The sequence below is a fragment of the Zonotrichia leucophrys genome, chromosome 2, assembly GCF_028769735.1.
Source record: "Zonotrichia leucophrys gambelii isolate GWCS_2022_RI chromosome 2, RI_Zleu_2.0, whole genome shotgun sequence".
In the NCBI taxonomy this organism is placed as follows: domain Eukaryota; kingdom Metazoa; phylum Chordata; class Aves; order Passeriformes; family Passerellidae; genus Zonotrichia; species Zonotrichia leucophrys.
In genome coordinates this window covers 42,383,270-42,403,889 of record NC_088171.1, presented here as the reverse complement: position 1 = coordinate 42,403,889, position 20,620 = coordinate 42,383,270, and the positions used below count along the sequence as shown (strand labels likewise).

At 38.1% G+C, this 20,620-nt stretch overlaps 1 protein-coding gene across 2 annotated transcripts in view; it reads left to right on the top strand.

The window, feature by feature from the left end:
- Positions 1 to 20,620, top strand: part of OSBPL10 (oxysterol binding protein like 10) — a 136,868-nt gene that overhangs the window by 73,958 nt on the left and 42,290 nt on the right. For both annotated transcript variants that reach the window (XM_064704713.1, XM_064704712.1), the window contains one exon: positions 12,786 to 12,996. In XM_064704713.1, the coding sequence (XP_064560783.1) occupies positions 12,786 to 12,996 (211 nt within the window). The remainder of the gene's footprint in view (positions 1 to 12,785; positions 12,997 to 20,620) is intronic.

Below are 20,620 nucleotides of genomic sequence, written 5' to 3'. Positions count from 1 at the left end.
ATGACCTGAATACTTCTCTGATCTCTGAACCTTTGCCTTGAGTTGGCAATATGTTTGAGGTCACTAAGAGTGAATATAAGTAGCATCTTCCTAAACTGCACTTTGTTCTGTGCGTTTGATTTTGTATTCTTGTGAAGGTTGAGTCATCCTGGGTTCCAGATACCCAGGCAGGGAGAATTAAGGTTGCTATGGGAATCGTAGAGCAAATGTTCTACTAAAATTACACTGTTTGTCCATATGGGTTATGTCAAGAATGAACCTGGCTCATTATTTTTGATATTTCCTTCTACCAGCCCCCCCTTCAAACCTGAAAAATATGAGTTACACAAACATGGCTTCTTTTCATAATTTTTTTCAGCCTGTAGTTTAGCAGTAATTGAGCATGTGCAAAGATGATAATTTTCTGTCATTTAATAAATGGCAATTAATAAATTAGGGATAATACAGTACATATGATAGCTACTTTCAGAGATTGCTGCAGCATTCATTTTCTTAAGCAGTTGCCGAGAAGCCAAGATTATTCTTTACAGTTGTTAAAACATTTAATTACATTTCAAGTAAATGGTAGGTTCCCAAGGGATCCTGAGAGAAGTTACATTTGAAGGGAATTCAGTCTCCAGTTTCTGTGTGCCTTCAAAACTGCCACTTAATTCTGCTTTATGTACAAAATTCAACTATTTTATCTGCACGTATAAAACAACATAGCCTATCATACACATGCATGCATTTTTTAAAAACTACAGGATTGTTTTCTTTCACAACTATAGCACAAATACTGCAGTAGTTTAAAATCAGAGTTCTTGGTTTGAAAAATGAAGCTTTAAAGAAAAATATTAATATAAAAATATAAAGAAAAAAAAACATAATTCAGCAAATCTTTTCTGGGATGAGGATATCACATCTCATGGTCTTGTTTTCAGTGCAGGTTTCTGGGTGGCTGGCTGATGCAACAGTGATTTTCACTGCAAACCCTGAACAAAGGTGACAAGGGGCACCTTCTGCAACTCTGTAATGCAAATTACTGCTTCCAAGATACATGGGCCTTTTTGTTAACCCACACTTACATGCTATTTTTATTGAATTAAGTAGAAGGTATTTTTGAATGTTCTCAGTGGTAATATATGACAATGTAATATTAGGTGGCTAGTGAGGTTTCAAATACTAAGTACAGAAAGTACTTCTATAAATGCCCTCAGGAAGAAAGTAACCATAGAAATGGCTCATATATTTTAAGCATAGCATTAAGTTTACATTATTATACACGTTTATTGAGGGCTTACTGTAATCTTCAGCTCCTTGTGTAGCACCTAATGTACTGAATGCTACTCTAAGAAACACAGGAAGCATTTTAAGTTTACAACAAATGTGAATAGTAAGCCCTGTAATTCTTAGTTATTTAACAAAGACCTGATCTCTGACAGCTTCTGCTGCATGTTCTTACTGTAATGCTTGTCTTGCAGGTGTTGAATGCTTTGCAAACTGTGCTACAAGAGTGCTTTTCAGCAGCTGCTTACCTGCTTCTTGGCTGCAATTCTGATTTCTGACAGTATGCTTTTAAAAAATGGCCCATAAGACAATAGCTAGCAACATCTCATCCAACAAGCAAACCTGAACTACATCTGCCCAATCTGACATATGCTTTAAAGTAGCGTTTGAGGATATAATAATAATAATAATAATAATTTTTTAATATATGGAGCTCGTTTTCCCAGCACCAGATGTTCTGACAGAAACTTGTGCATCCTTGAAGCTGCTCATGTTGAAATGTGTAATTTATGTTCAACATGGCCTTTTCTCTTCTGAAGACTAATTTAATTTGAAGTCGAAAATCCACCTTTTATCAGTTGTGTCCTATGTTGCAGTAAAGTGATAGAATTTTCCTGTGATTTCTTATGTTGACCTAATGGGTGGCAGCAACATTTTCTGAGCTCTTTGGAATGCTTGAAATTCACAAACGAGCCTAAATTCCTGATAACCAAAAAATGCTTTCCAGATCAGGCCTATAGCTGTTAACTTCAGCAAGATGATCCTTCTGAAGCATAAGGAAAACTGCTACTCAGGGGAGCCCACAGAATAACATCTGCCTATGAGTAATGTTTAATGACAAAAATAATGACTTTGCAAGGTAATTTTTATAGGAAAATTGCATAAGTATAAATTCCCACAAAGTTCTTTTTATAAACTGCTCTCAATGCTGCATTCTTTGGTTTAAAATAGAACTGTGTGCTTCCTGCTTGGCTAGATGGCAGCCAGCTGCCATCCAAGATTTACTTGAATTTGTGCATGCCTTCCTTTTGCTTCTCTAATTTTTTGGATTGCTGAAAGCAACTTGAGGCGGGGGAAACAACCTTGGGAGCTGCTTTTTCTCTTCCCTGTGGTTTTTCCTTGAGATCCCAACTCTCTGGTCCCATTGAGTTGTGTTTGCTAGTAAAAGCAAAGTCTCAATAGATAGCTTTTAGTAGGATATGATTAGTAGAAAATACTCAAGAAAAGGGATCACGGTGAGGGAACCCAGCACTTACTAGCTGTTTTTGTACAAAATGTCATGTGTTACCCAGGTACATGGAGTATTCACAGGGAGCTCTAGCACAACAGGCAAAAGAGGAAAACTGTCATGTCTCCTGCAACAGGCCCTGATGCCCTGACCCATCCCTCCAGAAACAAAGCGACCAGTGCTGCGTTGGTACTGATCAGTCATTTTGCAGAAAATTAGCTTACTCTGATTTGTGGGAAAACGCAGTGATCATTGATACAATTGGTCTGAATCACATGCTTTCACTTGTGTACTTCTTATGGCAGCCAGCTCTTTCTAAAAGATTTCACTTCTCACCTAAAGACTTGTGGAGTGATTCCATGAAACACTCCAAGACGGCTGACACTATCAGAGGAATTTTATTTTTCTCTAGTGTTGTAGTACTTTGGTTTGTTAGTAAATCTTTCTCTTCCACAGGGAAAACAACATGCAGTTGATGTTGTTTTGTGAGGGAGAAGTGTTCTCCTTCAGATTTAGGCAGCAAGAATATATTCTCAGAATAATTAAAAGATTTTGGGAGAATGACAGGAAAAGCTTCCCTCCCCTCCCATTTTTTCCCTCCTGTATAATGACGCCACTAATGGAAAGCAGAATATATATTAGAGTACTGATTAAGACTAAAAGCATCCTCTGGTTTAGAAAATCCAAGATTCTGTCTACTTAAATATTCTCTGAATGTGATTTTTTTGTCCTAGTCTGTCTGCATGGACACAAGGTCTTTTCCTCACTCCTGCCCCAGTTGCCTTTCTATCATTCAGTAACACATTACTCAGGTGAGGAGGACAGATTGAATACTGAAAACATGCATTTAACCTTATGTCTGGGGTTGTTATGTGTAGTAAGGAGGTAGCAAAGGGAGGCAGTCGATTTGTTTTGGCCTGACATAGGTGGGCTGTTTTGCTGAGATTTCTGGAGGCATTCTCAGGGATCCTGCCAGAACTGCTCTGATCCTCTTTACTTTAACCATTTCTGTTGCAAGGGCTGTGAAGCTCTCTCTGGTGTCTCTCTGCTTCCCAGGTTTAAAACCAGACCTCCTTAAAGACTCAGAACACTCAGATTGTCCTTGGGAGGGTTTTGCATCCAAATAAAATATCTTCATGAAGTCTCAGAGGACACTGGCAATTACAGATATTATATACTTTTTGGTGTTTGGAGATGGATCTGTTAAATATATCCTGTCTTTCATTCTTCTGAACAGAATGATACTTTTGTAAAACAGGTAGTTAAGGTAGATCAGCTCCCTTTCTTGCTGAGCTTCTGCCTATTTTAGAGGGAGGAGCTTTCTCTCATATATCTGAGCTGCAACCAACTGAGAATTTCTTGGGAGGGTAGATTAATTTTCCTCCTCTGCCACTGCATGGAATATTTAAGGCTTCCAGACCATTCAGAAAAAAAGACCTGTGTCCCCCTTTTCCCTCTATCCCTCAAATCTGGTAATTTCATGGACTAAAGCAACAGGATTCAGACCTGCAAATATGAAGTCTTACTATTTTAGCTCTGCAGCTAATAACAAGGGAGCTTGCAGGTGTGATTAATAAGCTACTGGATAGTAGGCCAGTAAGAAGACATTTGTAGTTCATCAAATGATTAATGAATGTTGTTTGTGCAAAATAGAATTATGTTATATTGTAAGGATATGCAGTAAGTGTCCAAGTTGTAGAATTTGAAGATACAAAATAGGAATTGAATGTGTAAAAAAAGGAGCATAGTTTCATGTTTAGTATATGAAAAAATTAAGTAGCCAATTCAAAATTGTCTTGACAGATGTAGGTAAGAGCTGCTCTCTGGAGAGTAAACCCTGTGCTGAGGTCTGTGGAGAGCTCATAGCCCCAGGAGGTGCTGATGGCAAACAGTGGGACAGCAGCAGATTGGTAAGAGTAGCTGAGAGCAGGAAACAATTGAGCCAGCCTGCCTCCTCCACTCCCTGTTCTTCTGGTTGTCTTAGACTTGGCTTTTAGACTCAATCCTGATGACATTTGATGTTTGCTCTGTAAGGTTTTCCTCACAAGGAACCACCCTGTGGAGTGTGTGGTGAGAAGACTGAGCACAAAAAGCCAAAACAAAAGCCCAAAGGAAATAATGTTTTGTTAGCTGAGACAATGAAGATATGTAGCAACTGACTTTTCAGTTTTTCCCCTAACAGATTGTGGTTCCTGGTTAGGGAAAAGATAACAAAATAACAAATGGGGGTGGAGAGAGCTTGTTATCATTCTCCTTTGAGGGGAAAAATTGAATCATGACAGCAGAGGCAAGGACTGAAGAGAAGAAGAAATGCCTTGGTGATTAGCTTCCATCCTGATTGTCAGAGGTATAGTTCTGTTTGTTCTGTCACTTTTTGTGTCTCTGTCTGCAAATTACATGCCAAATGAAAATTAACTTGCTCCTTTGAAGCTTTGTTGATAGGATGTATGTGTCTGAGCCTTAATAACTATTATATAACAAGTCAGTCCAATTTTAATGTTCATTGTTTGCATTGTTAAAATAATTGAGGTCAAGCTGGCTGCTACCCTGAGGTGATGATAATGGAGAATTTTGTGCTTATTCCCGGTAATGGGAGGGAAGCAGTAATCAGGAAAGGACAGCTGATACGGATGTCATTATCTACTTCCATCTTTCCAAGGCGCTTTCAGAGTATCTCACTTGGTGTTCTGGGATCTTTCCTTAAAACATTTTTTCCATTAGAATAGTAATGTTTGTAGAGGCTACTGTGGGTCTTATTCCAGATTGAATATTTGTGGGTAGAATTCTTTCCTGTTTACAGTTTAAGGAGGTTCCTTTTGGTCTGAAGGTCACGTTTTATTGCAGGCAGAGTGTACAGATATGTTACTGGTGGTCATCTGGTCCTGTACCTGTTTCTACACTAGACACTTTAAAAGCTGAAGTGCAAAATTATCTTGATAAGAGATTTCTGTTAGCTATTGGAGTACTTCCAGCAGCAACCTCTATTCTTAGTTATTTCATCTTAGTTATATATTAAGCTGTGATTTTGTCTTCCTGGCTTGCATGCTATAGATGGAATCCCATTGCAAAACTGTTATGTGACTCTACTAAAGAAAAAAGTGAAGTCTGTAAATCCCTGTCAGAAAATGTCTTTTGTGAAGTAAGATGGACATAGAAGGTAACCTTGAGTAGTCTGAGAACTCTTCTCAGTAATTTAAGTCAAGGCAAAAGTTCACTTCCTCTGCTGTGGTTATGCTTAACTCAAAACAACAGAGCATTACATTTGGAAAAAAAACCCCACTTTTACTGTATTTGTATGAGTTAGCTTCATTTGCCATGCATCTTAGTTGGTGAGATATTCTTTCTGAGCTGATGATTAACAGTATTTACAGTAGTCTTGCATATGTGTTGCTGCTCTTTCCTTTTTCAGAATAAATAGTGGAAAGTGGGCAAGTTTAATGGAAATAGTGTTGATTTGTGAATATGAGCTGAGTTGGTAGCTAGTGTGTCCAATTAGTGAGTGGTGTGATTGCTTTAGTGACATAGGAGTTCCAAGTATCAGTATCTTGCATTTTGATGTATTCTTGATAGATGTATGTGTATATATATACACATATAGTCTACTTATGCTGGCTGTTTTAACTTTTGATTTTTGCATATGAGAGTTTGTGGTGTTGGTGAAATACAGGTCACGATTGCAGGAGGAGTCCTTGCTCAAGGTCAGAATTGATGACTCTGTTAGGTTCATGTGGCAACACAATATATCACATTTACAGTGGCCTAAAAGGCTTTTGTTTCTTGTGTGTGTGCTCTTCTGTTCTTCATTTGCTTTTAAGAAAAAAGGTGTTTTCTATGAAATAAAAGAAAAAAAATCCAAACTCCTGTGAAATCTGCTTGTTTAACAATGGTTAAATGTCCTCACTATGTGAGGGCATTTATATCACTTGTGACATATTCTAGAGTAGTTTGAAAAACTGGTCTCACCTCCTGTCCTTTCCTGGTGTTTTCTGAAAAGTTATTTTTCTGGTACTATTTTCTAAAAAGCAAAAATCCTAGTATTTCCAGAAAGTGTGTGTGTGCATGTGTCAGAGAGAGAGATTGTGTTTTCATATTAGAAAAATCCACCCCAAATGAGGCACCAACCAATGAAATCTTGCCAAAAAATATTGCAGCAGCAAGCTGGCTATTTCCCAGTCTTTAAAAACAGTAAACTTCTCACAAGGACAGCTTGACTTAGAGTTTTAAGGAAGTGTTGCATGTTGCATTTCTATTACTATTAAAGTGTCTAAAGATTTTTCTACACAACTGTTTATTTTTACAGATGCTCTATTTTTTGTATAAGCACTTTTTATTGTGTTGTTTATTTTCCCATGTTTTTAATAGCTGTTTTCAACTTGCATGCAGTCAATAATGGAAAGGATTTAAAAATAAAAATGACTGCATTAAATCTTTCAGAGGAATTGCCTACAGATAAGTCGTCAGACCATGTGCTGCTGGCGATGGTGCACAGAGATTACTACAGCAGAAAAAAAGAGTTATTAACTGATGGAGCAGAATTTCTCTTTCATGAATGATTTCTGGCATGTCACAGATGAGCTTGATGATACAGGATTTCTGTGTTTTTTCAGTGCTAAAAGAATGTTTTCTTTTTTCTCTAGAGTGTTTTGGATTTTTCCTCATGCATGGGTAGGCATATCTTAATACTGACTGTAAAGGATTCAATTATGTTATCAACACTATTTAAACAACATTTAAACTAAATTTAAACTAAAATTGAAATTGCTCATGTGTGTATCAGATTGTGGTTGGCACAGTCTGAAGAATCTCTCTTATGTTTTATATTCTAGAAGGAGGGTAGAATGATCTGAAGCATTTAAATCATTGTGTAAAAAGACAGGATTGGTGATGCTACTTGTTTTCATGGCCAGCTCCCTGTGGCCCCTGTGACAAAGGGAGAGTGTCTGCTTGCCCTCTGAGGGAATATGGCTGATGTCATTCTTCCTTTGAGGAACCTGAAGTCACTGTCCTGGGAGGTGCCCCTGCCCTTGTGGCAGCTGTGGATTGAGAAGTTTTACAGACGGCGTAAAGCTGGTGTTTGATTTAGGTTGTTGTGATATGCTGTGTTAATTGGGCAAAATCCTGGAGGATCAATAATTCTAGAAAGAAAGATGTCTGATAATACACATCTGTCCTAGACTAACAGACTTATGCCTGTTAGTCTTGGAGTCTGGATAACAAAAGCATTTAAAATAAAATCATGTCAAAAGCAATCATATGCTCTTACAGTTAGGTGTGGCTATTCAGTTTTCTGCATTTGAAGTTTCTGTTTATTTTTGTTGTCAGACAGGAGGGAAAATCTTGAATAGAGATTATTTGTTATTGTACTTAATAATTTGGAATCTCTCCCTTTCTCTTTCTAGTTTCAGAAACCAATTTAAGTCTTAAATCAAAAATGGCATTTAGATTTTTTAAAATGATTTCTCTGCATGGAAAAGAATAGCGTATCATCTAGTATTTTATCCAAATGTTCAATTCCTGTATTTTTTCTTTTAGCATGGAAAATAGCACTTCAATTTTTCATTTTTATTTCCTAATTTAATTTTTAATAACTAATTTTAGCTTATTTACCACATGAAAAGAATGTTCTTTCATCTTATTATGTCTGAAGTAAATTTCTTTGCAAACATAGGGTATCTCATGGCTTTTTCTGCTTATCTTCCACAAACTGTGGAAATAACCCTGAAAATTAGTCATTTCTTCTTACCATTTGTTTGAATTCTCATCACATAAGTGTTTGGTCTCCTGCATTGTGGTTGGCCATGTGTTCAGAGCAGGAGGGGTATTACAGCGACCTGAGGAGGTCGCTGGGGTGAGAGAAGGATGAGAATCTTGTTTCTTGATCAGAAGGCTGGATTTATTGATATATGATATATAATACATTATAACTATACTAAAAAGAATAAGGAGAGAAGTTGCAGAGGCTTGCTAAGCTAAGAATAGAAAGAAAGAATGACTAACAAAGTTCTGTCTCCAGGGAATTTGTCCCTGAGCTTGCTTCTGTGATTGGCCCCCAATTGGAAACATGGAAGATGAGCCAATCACAGGGGCACCTGCTACATTTAACAGCAGCTGACAACAATTGTTTACATTCTTCTTCTGGGGCTCTGCTTCCCAGAAGATGGACAAATGTGAAAGAAAGGATTTCTATGAAAAAATGTCTGCGACAGAGGGGCAGTTCCAGCTGTGAAGGAGTGGGTACCAGTTGCTGGGGCTGGCTTAAGTAGGGGAAGTGATGATACAGGATGTTAAGATCAGCCCTGAAGAGGAGGAAGCAGGCAGCAACCAAAGCTGGGGATTGTCTTGTTTTGGAGCAAGTGGTAGGGAGGGCATGACCCAGAGAGGAAAGCATCACATAATTTCCTGTTGCACTCTGGCATTCATGAGAGGGTCATTGGATGGCAGGTTTCTTGGAGTTTAGTGTTATTCAGGAGAATTTGTTGGCTTTGCCTGGCAAGGCTTTGGCATGAGAAGGGCCACAGACATGGCTTCTGTGAGAGGCTGCCAGAAGCTTCCCCATGTCTGACAGAGCCAAGGCCAGCTGGCTCCAAGATGGACCCACAGTTGGCCAAGCCCATTGGCCACGGTGCTAGAGCCTCTGGAATAACAGATTTAAAAAGGGAGGATAAACTGCTGCTGGCAGAGAAGAGAGGAGTGAGAAAATGTGAGAGAAGCAACTGCAGACACCAAGGCCAGTGACAAAGGAGGGGGAAGGTGGTGCTCCAGGTACTGGAGGAGGGATTTCCCTGGAGCCTGTGGAGCAGGATGTCCTACAGCCCATGGAGTCCATGGTGAGCAGAGATCCACCTGCAACCTGTGTAGGACCCTGCCAGAACAGATGGATGCCTGAAAGAGGCTGTGACCCTGGGGGAAGTTTGGGCTGAAGCTGACAGGACTTGTGACCCTGTGAAAGACGTGCACTGGAGCAGTTTGTGCAGGACTGGTTGCCATGCTGGATCAGGAGAAGAGAGCAAGGAGCATGGAGTGGCAGAGACAGCGTGTCATGGTCAGGCTGTAACTCCCCCTAACTGTCCCCCTGTGCTGCTCTGGGGAAGGAGGTAGTGAAACTGGGAATGAAGTTAAGCCTGGGAAGAAGGGAGGGTGGAGGAAAAGTAAGATTTGGTTTTATTTTCTCGTTGTCTTACTTTGATTGGTACTAATTAAACTGATTTCCCTGAGTCGAGTCTGTTTTACTTGTGATGGTAATTGGGTGACCTCCCTGAACATCTTGACCCCCCCAAACCTTTTGTTGTTCAGCCAAGGGGGGGAAGCAGTGGGCACTGGGTAACCACTACAAGAACACAGGCAGTACCTGAGAGTTTCTGATGGGCTAAAAGTCTGAATCTCCTTCACGCTTCAGGAGCAGCTGTTAATTGGGAACACTTGTCATCTGCTTGTTCTCCTGAATCAGAAAATGGAGAAAGAAGCAAACCATGCATTTCAGCTGGTGTCTTCCTAGGATGGGGTTTCCTCTTACTGAATATTTTGCAGTTAAGTAAATGCAGACCTTATAATTCTAGATATTTGCACACATGTATTTCCTTTTAATACATATAGTCCTGGTGGTTCTTTCGGTTTTTTTATTGGACATCTATCATAAAGTTGTATGTTTGAAGTTTCAGTGCTTTTCTGAGAATGTGCAATTGTTTTGTGGTATTATGAGAAGAATATATAAGTGGAGTTGTCAAAGCCAAAAAATAGTGGAAAGAGAAATAGGATAATATTTGTTGAGGACTCAGGGGAAAATACCCTTTGTTGTTGTTATAAGTAGAGAACTGCTACTTTGAGCTGTCTGTATTTGCAAATGGGAAGGATGGAGAATGGTAAGGTGCTGAAATAACCCCATGTAAGAGCAAAGTCATTCAAAATTAGGCAAGTTATTTTATTTGTGAAAGAAAAGTTAGAAACTTCCCTTTTTCAAAATCAAAGCTTTTAATTTTGAAACAAGCTTAGAGTGCTAGTAAGTCAAGCATTTTGCCTCTCCTCTCTTGGGAGAAAGCAAAAACAGACTCACCAGTAAGACAGAGGATGATGCTATAACTGCATGACTTAGTGGCTGTCCTGTTAAGGGTTACTGTGTTTAATGAGTTTCATCCTGTATGGTTTGGTGTTTTTGTGCTAGCTCCTCCTTGATTTGCTCTCTGTAGAACAACTACACTTCAGCTCTTCTGAAATTGTTTGAGCAGTAAAAGTTCAGCAAGTTCTAGTACTTTGAATCCTACACAGAAGTTGCAGTTCCAAATAAATGTCTTCTGCTGTGTCAGACCTGTAGACCAGCTGCTGGTTTCACAACTAGGTAGCAAGTAAAAGCTGAATCAAAAGGCTGCTGTAAATCTGTCTTAGGTCAGCTAGAAGACAGTAAGACTTGGACCAACACCTTGTTTTGGACAAAGGTAGAATAAATCTTAGATTTTATTGAAATTTCTCCTAATCTAGGAAGAATACAACTGACAAAAGCCTGTGAACTTCTGGGCTGGCTGATAGCTGCAAACATTCAGTTAATTTTCCAAATGTTTTCTAAACTCCCTGATCAGTTTATCTTATGCTCCTGTCTAATCTGCGAATGAGTCCTTTATTAAGGGGGAGGGAAAAATTAACGTGTTTGAAGTTTTCAAGATTTTATTTTTTTATGGAACCAAATCTTGGATTTGTAAGCTGTCATTCCTCCCCCCCCTACCCCCCACCCCCCCAAAAAAAAGAGAAGAAAAAAAAGCAGGAAAATAGTCACTTGGAAATGAAAATAGAACATTTCTGTCACTGTGAAGTATGAGAAAGTCAGGTTTTCAATTTCACACTCTTCTGCAGGATGGGAAAAGGAGAGGAGCAGTTTTCCATACAATTATATTGTTTAGTCTTCCAGGGAGATGGTCATCTTTTTTTCTCCTGGCTGTTCCTTCTGTTTGCCTCCTTGTGCTCTTTCCATGAAGGAGGAATATTGCATTGCCTGGGATTGATTCTGTGGTTCCCTAAAGCTGAATATTGGAGAGGTCTGTGTCACCTTCTGACAGGTCTTGTTTTCTGCCAAAGGGAATTAAAATTGTCTGTGGCTTTTACTGAAGTTTTGGCCTCTGTTTTAAATGTTGATTATTAAAATGTCATGTTAACCTTCAGCAAGGCATTTGGCTAAATTTATGAACTGCAACATCATCATCTTGTGTGATTCTAGTCTTTTTTTGCAAGAGTGGTTATTTCATCTCTGAGTTCAGTTCCTTTCTAGCTTTTCAGTGCACTCAACATATATTTTTTAATCAGTCAATTTACAATAATGTAGGAGGACTGCAGGAAACACACAATACTTGAAAATATAATAATGATAATAAAAATCCCATGAAGTTTATAATACATTTTTACAGTACAGTAGTGTGGACAAATGGAGCTTGAATCTTTGTTTATTATGATGTCTTCAGATAGATTTTTCTGAAAACTTTGGATATCTCAAGTGTAGACCTGTAAATTTTTGCAACAAGGTTTTGCAAGGTAAGTGGAAGAGGCTTGTCATATGCATATATGATTTCCTACAGGCTGCAAAAATGGAGAGAGAAATTTTGAATATATTCTTTTTCGTTTGGCTTTAGGATTTTGAAATCTTGCCAATTTGCTTAAAGAGCAGCCTGCTCAAATACTGCTGTATTTTTGCCTGCTATACAAGCATCCCTTTCATCTTCATCTGGATGGTCCAAACCTAGAAAGAGGTTAACTTTCTGCCTGACAGCTTGTATTCATATTGGATATGAAATAAGTACTCTGAGTTGCTTCCTGTGCTGATGTCTGTGAAGTTAAAAATTACTGCATTTTGTAAAAACAGGTCCTTAGTTTGAGAAATGGGTAATGCCTGTTCTTAAACTGTGATGAGATATTTATGTAGGAAAGAAGGAGGGACAGTGTCACTTCCTTGGGCGTCTCAGATCACATACAAAGGCAAGAAAATCTAAGCCTAAATCAATAATGGAGAAGGAAGTAGAATTTTCATACTTTTCCTTACAAAGACTTGCAGAAAGTATGAGTCACTATTAAACCTACTGTGAACCTACTATTTTAAGAGACTATTTTCTCTAACATAGTCTTGACATTTTTACAGGCCTTTGGTAGTCTCAAGCCCTTCATTTTTGTAGGTGAGTATATGGTATGTTTGGATCAGAACATTAACATCCATTTGTGGTAGTTCTTCACATTTAGTCACTATTTCAATCCATAAGAATTTAACAGCTACACAGTGATATTTCCTATGACAGCAGATGTTTTTGGACCTTTACAGGTCATGAGCCAAGCTGAAGGACAGCAGAAGAATCTTGTACAAGCCATTGAATCTCTCCCAAATTCTGGACCTCTTACTGCCTTGGATCAGGACTTGCTACTTTTAAAAGCTACCTCTGCTGCCACCCTGAGCTGCCTTGGAGAATGCCTGAGTCTCCTTCAGCAAAGCATGCATCAAGTGGGCCAACAGCATAACAGGACACTGTCATCAGGTGAGCACAGGTTCCCTTGGGTATTGTTTCATGTACTTTGGAGTGTTTTATTATGATATGAAGCAGGAAAAATGAACCATTCTCAGAGAGGCAAGTTGGGATGAGCTGCTTGTGAGCTTCTGCAGCCTCAAACACTGTAATGCTTTACCTAAAAAAAGGATGCAAAATGGATTGCAGTCAGAAGAGAGGAGGAAAAGAGGTGGTCCTGATTTTTCTCAGGGAAATTGGTCCTGAAGACAGCTACAAAAAAAAATGGGGCATGGGGAAAAGGTGTATATATAAACCTACATTCTTAATGGCAGTGTGGAACCAGCTTGGTTGTTTTGGTTTGCTCCCCCTCCTTTTTTTTTTCTTCTTTAATTGATTTCAATCTCACTACAGATTTGTTTGATAAAAATAATTTTATGCCGTGCTACAGTGAAAATAATATTTATAGTTTTCTACATGGAGGGATGCTGCTGAGGTGGATTTATTTTGGTCTGTGGTTTTCTTTGAGTTTGGAAAGAGTTCTCCATGCTTTAAGAAAAGAAGAAATGTGGCAAGTTTTATGAGCATAAAATGTCAGTGTGATACTACAGTGAGCTCTGCAGGCATGAGCTTCTCAGTCCCCATGTACCTCAGTTTTTCCAGTTCACCCAGTTCTGGATCTGTCCATAATATTGGAAGTTGGACTTTGAGCTGTCTAGAAGGGTGGTTAGCATTTCCCATGCATAAACTGCACTGCCAAGTCTTAAGAACAAGAGGAAGTGTTGATGTAAGAGAAGCAGCAGCAGCAGAACTGTGGATAAGAGGTTGCTTTTTGTGTTTTCTTTGGGTGCTTCCGAAACAATCGCCCTCAACCTGCCCTTACTTGCAGTAGGTTCACTGCAGGGCAGGACATGCCCTCAAGGCTGCTGAGATGGCACAGAGGGAACTCTCTGAATCATTCCCATTGTGAGGAGAACAGAAATGGGAGAGGGTTAGTTGGGAAGCAGAAAAATGATACAAAAGTGGTTCTTGGAAAAAACAATATTAAATCTTTTGACACCTGTCCTATGGTATGTGCTGACTTTCCCATATCCAGATGCTGATTGGTTTCATAAAGGAACATGATTTTAAAAAAAATTGCCATTTTCTTATAGAAAATGCAAACCTCCCTTGCACTTACCTAAGTAGTAATGATAAAGTGCATTAAATTAAATTATTTGATATAACTTTATTTCAGAAAATTGTGGTTTGAAACACAGATGAAAAGCATCCTTCGAAGAAAAGTTACCTTCTAGCTGCAAGGTCCCTGAAGGTTGTTTTTTGTCTTGATGTGATCTTAGTGAACTGTCAAGAGATAGATGCCTTGAGGTGTACATGTCCTTGACTCTGTGTCCACATAATCTTCTGTTAAATCAGTCTTTGTTTTGACTTGATAATGGTTTTTGAGAATCTATGGACAGGAAGAGAGGAAAGCAAGCAAAGCATTAGTAATTGTTTAAAAGGAATCACTTTTTTTTTAAAAAGGAAAGTCATGACTATGAAATACTGAATTACAAAATTTAATAATTGTTTTATTTGTTCTTCCTAAGACTGTAAACTTGCCTGAGAATCCTTTCAGGAATCAAAATTCTGTAGCACTGGTTCACACCAGCATCTTTGGTGTAACTGAGAACTTGAATGCCAGCAGTTAATTCTTCAGTGTGTGGGTGGGTTTATTCTTTGGTATGGAAGTAAAAAAAAAAAAAAAACTAAGAAGGGAACTAAAAGCTGCTGAAATATTTAGTCTCTTCTCTCTGCCTGAAATGATTTTTTTTCCCTAGGCCTTATTATGCAACACAGTTGCCTGAAAAAACCTGGCCTACAAGTCTTGATTACTGATTTTCCTACACACTTAATCTTTCCAGGCCTACTTTGATAGACTTAATGTTTGTGCTGAGTCGGTAGAGTTTCAGAGTCATCAAAGCTGCATAAGCTCATACCTATTGAGAATAAAGCCTTTAAGTAATCCCCTAGCAAACTAATTCTGAGAGATGATCTAGTTCATTTTGATTGTGTCCTCCAGGTGAATTCTTTTAATTTTATACCCAGCAGGTACAATAGAAGATGACCTTTTCTGTCACTGTCAGGTGAAAATGACTCTGGTTAGTTTAAAAACCATGTGCTCCTGTGGTAGGAATTCTCAAACACCTTGCTTGTGAGATGTCATGGTCCTGTGAAATTTATTGCCGAGTGCTTCCCTCCCAGTGCTGTCTCATTAGCTGCTGTGTGGTGTAAAGATGCTAGTGGGCATTGTGGGGCAGAATGCATAGATAGAGACAAGGTAGGAATTTGATAATTTATTTTCTTGCTTCTAGCCTACACTTCATGAAAACAACCCAGTCCAGGCAGGCAACAGTCTTCCTTGTTTGAGTGTGAGAAATACTCAATTGCTTAGCTTGGGTAACTTGAACCTACCCCTGAGTTTGCTTTCCTTCAGCGTCCAAAACTTTCACTATTATGCCATAAAGAGAGAGAACTGCCTTAAAAGTAGATACATATCTACTTAATCTATACCTTTCCTTGTGTCCTTGGGGTCTTTATACCCGATTGTGCAAGTTTCGTGACTTCCCTGGAGGTCTTGCAGTCTTACTGCCTCTAAAGCAAAGACTTAAAAGTGGCTGAGAGTTTCTGACCTAGTACTTATGGAATGCTTTCATGAAGATTATAATGAAATAGTTACTATTTTAAACAGACATTGACATTTATTGTTTTAGACAAGAAAAAAAAGTGTCTTCTCTCTTTTGATGTAAATATTTTTGTTGCTTTGTTTTCCAGTAATTAGAGTACAAAGAAATCAGCATTCACTTTAGTGGAACCTTGTCCAGAATTTAAAATTATCTTGGTCGTGACTTAAAATATTTTTATGGCATCCTTTCTAATGGAATAGGTTAAGGATGACATGATTTTTCCATTTCATGTTTCTCACGAATTGTCAGTCTAAGACCTCAAGCCTACAAGCAGACATGAAGATTAAACTGAAGTCTTCAATCTTGTCTTGAAAGCTAGTCAATGATTTTTTTTTTTTATTTCTACTCTGAAGCTTTATGGAAGGGGTTTTGTGATTGTCTGTTTTGGAACTATATCAACAAGAACAGTCAGTGAAGCAAAATCCTGTCTGTGTTTCTATTTTTAAGTAAAATTAATGCAAAAATAATTTCTAGCTGTCAGTATCAAAGGTATGTGCAATGATCACTGGCTAAATTTTTGTAATTTTTATTTTCTTTCATTGAAAAATATGCCAGAGAAGGGTATTATTAGCTGATAGTGTTGGTTATATATAGTGTGAATTGAGGATGAGAGATTGTATCTTTACAAGCCTCTTTGTGTTTGGGAATTACATTTTTTTTTGTAGGATGGTGGAAAATGTCAAGGCCTTTCTTTTTGGCTGGGAATGTCACCACTTAGGTACATCAAAATTGCTTCTGACAGGCTTGAGTTTATTTGGCATGCAGACAAGGAGCAGGCACCTTTGAAAATAAAAATGTGGAGAAGAAACTTTTGTCTTCATTTCTAACTTTAGAAGTTCTAGTGTTATTTTTTTCCAGCTCTGTTTACAGCATTTGGCAGGGGAGTATCTCCAGAGCCTGTTGACTGCAATTGTTAACATTCTTCTCTCCCAGACTGTGAACAGAGCAAACTTGAATGTTTGTTTTAATTTAGCTCTACCGGCGTATGTTGTGTTTTAGATCTTGGTTTTTTTTTAAAATTTATTCTGGTGTCTTGGGGAGCAGAATCCTCTCCTATAGTAGCAGCCCACACAGATCAATCCATTTGTTTAATCTGCATTTCACTTTGGCCATTCATTACTGAACAAAGCATCTTCCCAATAGGAATTCCCTCCTATATTTTTCTGTCTCTCCCTTGCCCACTTTTCCAAACTATAGAACGTTTCATTTTTCTTAAGATGTTTTAAAAACAAAAACCAAACTCATCCTTACTATGGATTTTCTGCAGATCACTTTAATGTGCAAACGCTGCTGATTTTGGGTCCCATGGAAACAAATGGATCAGAGATTATTCTGGAGTTGGGGGCAGGATGTAGTTGAGCTTTTTATTGTCTATTGTCTCCTTTTTGGAGAAAATAAATGGATAGGAAGGACAAAATCTAGATGCTTTCAATTTGTTGACAAATGACTGCTAGGAATTCTCTTGCAGCTGATGACAAGAGAGAAAAATGACTAGAAAAGTAAGTCCTTGTTTGTGCTTAAATGCATATGGAGAGGGAAGAGAGAGGAAAGAAAACAGGAGTACCAATTCTTTGTTACTGGTTTACTTTACTAAAGTTGGCTTGGTCAGTCTGTTTTCCCTTAATTGCACCATCCCCAGCCTTGCTTCTGTCAAGAATAACCAGAACAGTTTGCTGTTCTGTTTAAAGGCTAATACATTATTCCTTGTATGTTCTTCTTTCATTGGAAGATAACATTATTTTCTAGTCTCCACACAACATTAGCAAATGCAATCTCATGTGAAAAGCAGATGTGCAGCTGCCATTTGCTGTTGCTGGTTCAGTGTGCTGTAGGGATTCAGCAGAGAGACCAAGCTGTCACACCCATCCCTGGCAAGGGAAGGAATCCAAGTCTAATATTGGTTTCTCCTCAAGGCCTACCACTGCACTGTTAGGGGATATTTGTTAGAGTATACTTACTCATGACATATTTAAAATACATCATGAAAATGTTATAAAAAGATGTTAGTTTACAATTGTGCCAGGGAAAAAAGGCAGAGTTTTTGTTTGTAGTTTCCCAGGCAAGACCAGAGGACTTCAAATTAGAAACGTTTTTGTTACAGATTTGAACTATGTTAAGCATATTTCATGCATCAATTATCATGCAAAAGTGAGTTTGAAGGTACATCAGGTACCCAGAAGATCAAAACCAACAAAAGAAAACGATCAACATTGCTTAACTAAAAAATCTCTTGTAAACCTTCTGTTTGGAGAGAACTCCCTCCACTCCTGCAGTGTGCACCTGTAGAAGGGAAAGATGTTTCTCCTGAGGGCATTTGTGTGATACAACCTCTTGTGCCCTCTAAAATAGGTGTTTGTGAACTGCAGCATTGCTGTAGGGAAAGGATAAATTGGTTATGTCTGGATGCTGTGCTTTGCTGAGGTACAGATGTTCTCATGTGCCTTGCTGTACTTGTCTGCTGCACATTCATCACAGTGGAAGCTGCTGTTGAGGGGAAGTGGGAAGGAAGCTAATTTTGGGTATGTTCTAGAAGAACTCCTGTTTTGTGTATACATACGCTTTGAAATTTCAGAGGAATCAGACTTGGGTTTTTACTCCTGGAGCTACAGAACCGACATGGTATGAGTAGAAGAGATCTGTCTGATTTTACTGGTTGTGTATTTGGTATGTCCTTTCTTCTTTTTACATCGTTTACTGCAGAAACAGATGTTTTGTTTTAATTAGTGTTGTGCTTGGCATAGTCTTAAGCAAGTATTAAAGTAGTTACGTAGCTGCCAATATTTTTATATAATTTGTGACTGTCTTTCTGGAGAAATCCTTTTGAGCTCTGAAATGTATCAGAATAGATTAGAATTTACCTTTCTGTCAGCTGTCTTTGCCTATGACTGAGAACAGAGAAAAAATCTGGCTTAAGAAAACCCAAACCAATGACAGCATTTTTTTCCTATTCTTATCCAACTCAGAAGATAAACCTTCTCATACTATGTTTAATTTTCATAGATATATTTTTCAAGTCTTTATAAGAACAAGGGTGTAACTAGTGATAGAAATTTTGCAGTCCTGTAAAGTGGCAAAGATGTGGCAACTCCATTAGAGTAGATTGAATGATTTACAGAGGGCAGCTCTATCTGTGGAGAGTAAATTCCAGTAAAACAACTGGATTAGAAATGGCACAGACAACAGCTATATCTGTACTATTTTGTGATAAAAGTAATTTGTACTAGTGCAGATGAGAACATTTTGAGTGTACGAAAAACTGAAGAAAACCCTGAAACACTGTCCTGAAAAGTTTTGGAAAACTGATTATGTGACAAGTAGGAGCCATATTGTTGTGGCCGTTCACTTTCTACACAGAGATTGTATTCTAGTCTGAGTTGATTTTAAGATAATTTCTGATGAGTTCTCTTATCAGACATTGTTTTTGCCTGAAACATGAGCTGCTGTATTAGATACATGGCAAGTCCTTTGGGATGATGTGAGAATGCTGATATCTCAGAGTAAGATTTGTAGATTCAAGGTCATCACAGGTTCCCTAATGGCATTTTGAAAGGTGGGAATTTTTTTTCGATTTATTCAGAGAGATACTCTTTATTTGTTTAGATTTCTGTGCTGTGTGACTTAATATCTTTCCCTGCATATTTCTCTTTGGCAAAGTACTCTTATTCCAGATGCACAGTTTAACGAAACAATTTTTCTTATATGCAAAAGTGTTGAGGAAATTAATGTGCTTTAATATCTTTTGGACTGTAACTCTTGGCATCCTGTTGGTGCTGGCTGGGTCATAATGTATTTTTAAGATCTGTTTAAAATTTGATTAGGCTGACAAGATTTGTTCTTTTTTGAGGGTAGCATTGCCCTTGCTACAGGAGAGAAAACATGCTTGCCTGGTTCTAACAGTTTCTATTTCTCTTAGAGACTGTAAAATGTGCCGAGAAATACAAAGGTCTTTTTGCAATGTGTTTCCACTGATGAGGAAAACTAGTATAGTTCTTTTAAAAATATGTTTGTGATGATGAAGTAAATGTTCACACTTTAAAATTTCCCCTGAAGTGAGGTACTTCTTCATGTGGGAGTTTTTTATTGTGCTTATTTACATACACTAGATTTTAAAAAATCAAAAATTGCTGTTTACAGTGAAGGCCAAGTAGATTGTTTGTGCAGAGAGAAAATGGATAGCCCAAGGAAATGATGGGATGACATATTTTTAAAGATTGGCATAAAGAGATGTAGGTTCAATTTTTTTTTTTAGTGTCTCTGTAATAGGAAAATAGCAACAGCAATCCATTATTCAGCTTTTTTGACAGAGAGAAACAGAAAACTAGATCGAGATGTGTTATTGCAAAATAATGAAGACTCAGAAATAATTTGACAGCAGAGCCACGGAAATGTTCTTCCTTTGGCAAGAGGAATTTTGTGTAAATGTATGAAATACACATTTTAAAAGAAAACTGGATTTTTTTTTTCTGTTGGTTTTACTCAGATCTTTGAAAATCATTGTTTTTAAGCTACTTGCTTATGCTTTCCTGACAATTTCTTCAGCAAAAGATGGCGCCACAAAAGCACTGTAAGCAAAGTAGATCTGAACTCCTGCCATGTCTTCATAACTTAGTGCTGTTTTAGATGAGAGGAATGTTCTGAAACTGTTTTGTCTCTAGCATTTGGTAAGAGCTCAGTCAGCTATGGGATTTGTGGCCCATTTTTTAATAATGGAAGTGCTACTGTAACACTATGCAGCATAGCCTCTCCAGATCTAAGCATTTACTTCACTTAGGAGGCAATCTCTGGTAACCCTGGTCATGTGGAGAGGAGAAAGTGCATGTTCTTTAATGTGCTTTGTGTTGCTCTGCATCACCTTAAAAATTTGTCAGTGCTGAGAGGAAATCCTCCCTGTGGCACTAATTGTATATTCATATATAAATTATGGTAATGAG